General features: G+C 51.4%; 1 protein-coding gene across 1 annotated transcript in view; it reads left to right on the forward strand.

The window, feature by feature from the left end:
* The window catches only part of LOC144380673 (uncharacterized), a 22,845-nt gene extending 16,845 nt beyond the window's left edge, over nucleotides 1-6,000 (forward strand). Inside the window, exon 2 of the mRNA XM_078065527.1 lies at nucleotides 109-6,000. Within this exon, the coding sequence (XP_077921653.1) occupies nucleotides 109-422 (314 nt within the window). The 3' untranslated portion in view covers nucleotides 423-6,000. The remainder of the gene's footprint in view (nucleotides 1-108) is intronic.
* The last annotated feature ends 1,136 nt before the right edge of the window (nucleotides 6,001-7,136 follow it).

Genomic DNA, 7,136 nt, shown 5'->3' on the forward strand with positions numbered 1-7,136 from the left:
TCTAGTCGTCCACCCGTCTAGTCCTCTTGGCCGCGCCTGGTCTTGCCCTCGAATGTGTTCGTCTGGGTCCCACACATGAACGGCCTCGTCCTTTGTTTCTATTTCTAGACAAATCCTACCACATCCCGGACCCCCGTCTAGAGAAAAAGCAAACGTTTTGGAGCGCTGGTGGCAAAACGCTCAAAGTTTCTCCACGCACCGACGGTGTCCGGTTAGACGAAGATGACGCAGGAACGGCGGGTTTCGCTTTGCGGACATTTCTACATCCGATCGGGGGCCGTTCTCACCGTCCCGTGTCCCGGGTCGTTGGGCTGCGGGCGCCAGGGTGCCTCACGCATTTCCAAGAGCGCCCTTGTCCGGAGCCGGAACCGGTGCAGCCTGGGTGGGTCGGAAGGCGCGTGCGTGAGGAGCACGTCCCCTAGCCGTGTGCAGATGTCCCCACCCTAGGGGCGGTAGGAGAAAGATCCCCAGAGGCCCCTCTTTGGCTAACGGCGCGCCCTGAGGCGGGAAGCGCTACTCTCCCAGGTGGATCGGGACCAGGCCGTGCACCAGAAAGGCAGGCGCTGCGTCCCAGGCACCCTGCGACCCCCTATTCGTCACACCCAGACTCACTGATTCACTGCACTGCCGTTTTTCGGGTGCCGCCCGCCCGACCGCTCGTGGCTTTTCTAGTGCCCAAAAGAGGTCGACCAGAGAGGTCCAGCCACTGGTGGGGAGGGTTTGGGAGGAATCGGGATGGGTGCTGCGAGGTTGGGGGGGGGGGGGGGAGAATGGGGCGGGCGGGGAAGAAGCTGGAGAAAGGCCCAGCGGCGAGGCGGGGCGAGGCGGGGCGAGGCGGGGCGAGGGGGGAAGGGTGGGAGGCGGGGTGTGGCTAGAGCGTGGGTTTCGGGAGGCAGTCCAGAGGCGGATGGAAGTAGGATGGAAATGATCCTCAATGATTTTTGAGGATCATTTCGGAGATGGGAACCTCTGTTCTTCCCTAAGCGCCTTCGACATCATCAATTCAACAAACTTAAAACCTTGAGATTCTCCATAGAGCTAGATCCAGAGAATGAGATCGATGGACCCACGGACGGAAATCAAGTTTCTCTTTCCCTGAAATGACCTAGGACACTCCTCTTCTAGTCAGCTCCTGTCCTGCTCCCCCACCCCCAACAACCTCTCATCGGACCTTCCCCTTTTGTCACCAGAAAGCTTTTCCACTCCTCCGCCTGGCCTGCGTTTGCTTGGCGTCTCTGCCAGACCCAGGCGGTGGTGGCCGACCGCAGACTCTCTTGCCCTCAAGAAAGGATTCCCGTTCTCGTGTGGGTGATCTTTTGTTTATCTCCACAGAGGTGATTAGTTTGGGGAACAAATAAAAGCACTCAGAATAAAAACCATGCCCAGTATCATGCACGCCCTCCTCCCCCTTCCCCTCCCCCCTCCCCCTTCCCCCCTTCCCCCCTTCCCCCCTTCCCCTCCTCCCCCCCTTTGATGTCTACATGAACCGACAGACTGCATGCATGGCATGCATAGATGGATGGATGGATGGATGGATGGATGGATGGATGGATCGATCGGTCGATGGATCGATGGATCGAACGGTGAAGAGAGCCAGGGTGAGGGTCCCGTCCATCCCTCCCTCCCTCCCTCCTTCCCTCCCTCCTTCCCTATGTCCATTACATTGTTTCGTCACAGATTTTCGAAGTGGAGATACAATTCGCATGCCATATTTCGCATACTCTTAAACGTGTGCCATTTGGTGGCCTTCTTTTTTTTTTTTAAGGTGGCTCACAAAGCTGCACAACCCTCACTGCAATTTCCAGAACATTTCCATCACCGCCAAAAGAAATAAACACCTCTACTACCCCTCCCCCCTTCCTGTCCGCGCCTCGCCCCCACCCACCGTCACGCTCACCCTCACCCTCACCCTCACCCTGGCTCTCTTCACTGTTCTCCCCCAACAGCCTCCGATCTGCTTGCTCGCTCCCTCCCTTTAGGATGGGGCTATTTCGGCTGGCTTTTTCTTTTGTTGTTGTTGTTGTTGTTGTTGTTGTTGTTGTTGTTGTTGTTGTTCTTCTTGGGTGGTTTTTTTTTTTTTTTTAATTTTATTTATTTATTTGACAGAGAGAGACACAGCGAGAGAGGGGACACAAGCAGGGGGAGTGGGAGAGGGAGAAGCAGGCTTCCCGCGGAGCAGGGAGCCCGATGCGGGGCTCGATCCCAGGACCCCGGGATCATGACCTGAGCCGAAGGCGGACGCTTAACGACTGAGCCACCTAGGCGCCCTCGGCTGGCTTTTTCATACCCGTGGAACCCCGAGGCATTATGTCACCCTGGCTGTCGGGTTCCTTTTACTTAGTGTCATGTTTTTGGGGCTCACCCATGTGTTTCCATGGATCGGTGCTCTGCTCCTTGGTATGGCGTCCTCGTTTCCCACGAGGAGCCATTAAGATGAGTGGGACGACGGAATGATTTTCCCGTGCTACCGAGTCCCCCGACCCCTTCTCTTAAAACTTTAGGCCGTGGCTACTGGGTATTTACCCTAAAGATACAAATGTAGGGATCCGAAGGGGTATGTGCACCCCGATGTTTACAGCAGCCATGTCCACAATAGCCAAACTGTGGAAAGAGCCAAGATGTCCATCGACAGATGAATGGATAAAGAAGATGTGGTATATATATACAATGGAATATTATGCAGCCATCGAAAGGAATGAGATCTTGCCATGTGCAACGACGTGGATGGAACTGGAGGGTATTATGCTGAGCGAAGTATGTCGAACAGAGAAAGACATGTATCCTATGACCTCACCGATATGAGGAATTCTTAATCTCAGGAAACAAACTGAGGGTTGCTGGAGTGGGGGGTGGGGTGGGAGGGATGGGGTGACTGGGTGATAGACACGGGGGAGGGTATGTGCTCTGGTAAGCGCTGTGAATTGTGCAAGACTGTTGAATCTCAGATCTGGACCTCTGAAACAAATAATGCAATAGATGTTAAGAAAAAAAAAAAAAAAGAAGATAGCAGGAGGGGGAGAATGAACGGGGGGGAATCGGAGGGGGAGACGAACCATGAGAGACGATGGACTCTGAAAAACAAACTGAGGGTTCTAGAGGGGAGGGGGGTGGGAGCATGGGTTAGCCTGGTGATGGGTATTGAGGAGGGCACGTTCTGCATGGAGCACTGGGTGTTATGCACAAACAATGAATCATGGAACACTACATCCAAAACGAATGATGGAATGTATGGGGATTAACATAACAAAAAAAATAAAAGAACAGAACAAAACTTTAGGCGGTGGTAAAATAGTGTCATCTCTGAGGACAGAAGTCCTAGTAGCATCATCAGCAGATGGTGTGGAAAGGTGTGTTGCACGGTCTCATGTTGCCGCTTTTCTTTGGAAAAGGATTCACAGGCTACCCTGTACCCCTCGGGGCCATACAGATCTCATGCTCCCACACTGGTCCTGTGTCTTGGATCGCGTGGCGCCCCCTCCCCCACTGAGAGCTACCGCCGCTTCACCCTCCTAGGCTCACCCAGGAGGGAAATGAACAGCATAGCGCTCTTCCCAACAGGCAGGCCCAAGTCATTGACTGAGAATGTTTCAAAGCCGTTCCCAGATGCTGGCCATTTGGCCGGAAAGGAGGCAGGCTGTGGGGTTGGGGGTAGGATGCTGCCTCTGTCCTTCTGTCGCCGTACAAAGTGTTTTTCATGGAGGTCTGGTTGGCATAGACATCCTGCCCGGGGCCCAGGCGTTTTTCGAGCTTTTCGGTATTATTTTTTGCTGTTGTGGAAGGAGTCTCTACGCCCAACGTGGGGCTGGAACTCAGGACTCTTGAGATCAAGAGTCAGCAGCGTGCTGCTGGTAGAGAGCCAGCCAGGCGCCCCTGAGCTTTTTGTAGCCTAGGGAGAGAACAAACAGGTTTCGTGTGTGTCTGTGTGTCTGTGTGCGCCCCAAAACACACACACACACACACACACACACACACACACACACACACGTGTGCAGAAAACCAAACCAACAAAACAAACCAAAACCCTGTATAACCCTGCACCAAATGTTGAGGAAACAACTGCCCACCCTCACAAGAAACACCTGCAGGCTACATGTACAATGCACAGGGAGCCTATACTTGCAAGTGCTTACTTGCATGGGAAACATTTCACGATAACACGAGTCTCAGATGGCCCAAGTGGGGTTATTTTGACATGTCTGAATTGTGTACACAATTAGAGAAAGCCTGCTATGAGACCAGGTGATCAGAAACTAGGAAGCTCTTTGGTTCCCTCAGTGAAGTCCCGACTTTTGGGGAGGAACCAACACTCAGGGAGATGCTCTGGTCTTCATTTGGTTGGTTTGTTGCTGCAGCTTTTGGTATCTTTGCACAAAACCGACCCTGTTTCCATTGGAAATGGAAAACAACTGATGGATGGGATCTGTACTCGGTAATGCTGCCTCGCAGTTGGATTTGTTTTAATAAAAGGGGGAGATTTGAACATTGGGTCTTTCATGTCCTCTCCATTCATGTCCTCTCCACAAATAAGACTGAAACAAAGGCTAAAATTTGTTTGCATCTTGTTTGTGTCTGTGTGTCCGTATGTGTTACACATGTGAGGAATTTCCTCTACCTCCGGCTGCTATTGCTAACATCCATTTGTAAAGGAGCTCTATTTAATGAGTTTTATTTTTATTATTTTATTTAATTCATTTTTTTTAAGATTTTATTTATGTATTTGACAGATAGAGACACAGCGAGAGAGGAAACACCAGCAGGCGGAGTGGGAGAGGGAGAAGCAGGCTTCCCATTGAGCAGGGAGCCCGATGCGGGGGCTCGATCCCAGGACCCTGGGATCATGACCTGAGCCAAAGGCAGACACATAACCACTGAGCCATCCAGGTGCCCCGAGTTTTATTTTTATTAAAGATTCTATTTATTTCTTTGAAAGAAAGCGAGTGAGAGAGCACAGGAGCTGGGGGTGGGGTGGGGGGCATTGGGAGAGGGAGAAGCAGACTCCCCGCGGAGCAGGGAGCCGGATGTGGGGCTCCATCCCAGGACCCCAGGATCATGACGTGAACGCAAGGCAGACACTTAACCGCCTGAGCCACACAGGTGCCCCTATTTAAAGAGTTTAGAGGCAGGTGCTTGTAAAAATCGGGCATGGTAAAACTCAGATAAGAATAAACCCAGAGTTGCTGGAGTGGGGGGTGGGGTGGGAGGGATGGGGTGACTGGGTGATGGACACTGGGGAGGGTATGTGTTCTGGTAAGCGCTGTGAATTGTGCAAGACTGTTGAATCTCAGATCTGGACCTCTGAAACAAATAATGCAATAGATGTTAAGAAAGAAAAAAAGAAGAAGAATGTAGCAGGAGGGGAAGAATGAAGGGGGGGAAATCGGAGGGGGAGACGAACCATGAGAGACGATGGACTCTGAAAAACAAACTGAGGGTTCTAGAGGGGAGGGGGGTGGGTGGATGGGTTAGCCTGGTGATGGGTATTGAGGAGGGCACGTTCTGCATGGAGCACTGGGTGTTATGCACAAACAATGAATCATGGAACACTATATCGAAAACTAATGATGTAACGTATGGGGATTAACATAACAATAAAAAAATTAAAAAAAAAAAAAAAAAAAAAAAGAATAAACCCAGAAGTTTTTCAAGCTCACATGCTCTGGGATGAAATTCCCTACATTCAGACTCTTATGTCACTCCACAATAAAGATGCCTCAAGGGAAGGGACCCGAGGGACGGTCCAGAGATAGACAAAAATTTAACACACCTGACCTGACTCCCACTTCCCAACAGTCAAAATAATGAAGAAGAGGAGGAAGACAGGCCGATGCTGGAAATCTGAAACCCACTCCTCCTCCTCCCCAAGTACAGGCACCAGAACCGATGCCCAACCCACTGGCTTCCGGAGGGCTGAAAAGCCACCACAGACAAAGCCTATTTAGCAGAACGAGATGAAGAAAGGGGCGGGGGCGGAGGCGGAGGCGGAAAAGGAAAAAAAGAAAAGGTTCGTCCCAAACTGTAAATGTAAATCTGCCCTGGGCCTTGCCAATGGCCCCCTTGCCGCCTCCCCTGCCCCGTTTCTGCACCACTGGTGTGTGTGCCTGGAGCGCTCTACTCCCCTGCCGCCGTCTCAGCCGCCCTTTCCCCCCTCCCCGCCCCCCCCTCAGTGCCATGGGCTCCCCCTTCTCCTCCTCCTCCTCCCCCCCACCCCCTTATCAAGGAGCAAAAAACACCCCAAGCCCTTGGGCCACCTCCTTAGGAGGTTTAAATTGGAGCACCTCCCAAACTAGCAGGAAGGGGCCCGAGGGCTCCCCTGGTCTTAGACCGCCCGCTTCAGACTTTCCCCACAGGAGCCTGATAGGGGGGAAACAATCGATTGACTTTTTAGTGGACGCAGGTGCAACTTCTTTGGCGTTAAAGCCAATTTCAAGGTTGTTGATTTATTTTATTTTATTTTATTTATTTATTTATTTTTAAGATTTTATTATTTATTTGAGAGAGAGAGAATGAGAGACAGAGAGCATGAGAGGGAAGAGGATCAGAGGGAGAAGCAGACCCCCCACTGAGCAGGGAGCCCGATGCGGGACTCGATCCCGGGACTCCAGGATTATGACCTGAGCCGAAGGCAGTCGCTTAACCAACTGAGCCACCCAGGCGCCCCTGTTGGTTTATTTTAAAAAGACGTGGTTTTGGAGTTATCAGTGTCACACATAATACAAATAATCAGCTTTGCTTTGCTTTGCTTTTTTCTTTTCTTTTCTCTTTTCTTTTCTTCTCTTTTCTTTTCTTTTCTTTTCTTTCTTTCTTTCTTTCTTTCTCTCTCTCTTTCTTTCTTTCCTTCTCTCTCTCTCTCTCTCTCTCTCTCTCTCTCTCTCTCTCTCTCTCTCTCTTTCTGTCATAAAAGCACTTGGATTCGGTTCTCCCTGCGTTACAAGCCGTTGGGTGGGCAGTGGAATGTGCCACGCTCCCGTCACAACAGTGAGCCTGTCTTTGTGGTTATCAAAATATACCTCTCCATCACCTTTATAAAAACAAACAAACAAACCACTTTTGGGTGCCTGGGTGGCTCAGTCGTTCAGCGTCTGCCTTCGGCTCAGGTCATGATCCCAGGGTCCTGGAATCGAGCCCCACATCGGGCT

The sequence above is a fragment of the Halichoerus grypus genome, unplaced genomic scaffold, assembly GCF_964656455.1.
Source record: "Halichoerus grypus unplaced genomic scaffold, mHalGry1.hap1.1 HAP1_SCAFFOLD_58, whole genome shotgun sequence".
NCBI lineage: Eukaryota > Metazoa > Chordata > Mammalia > Carnivora > Phocidae > Halichoerus > Halichoerus grypus.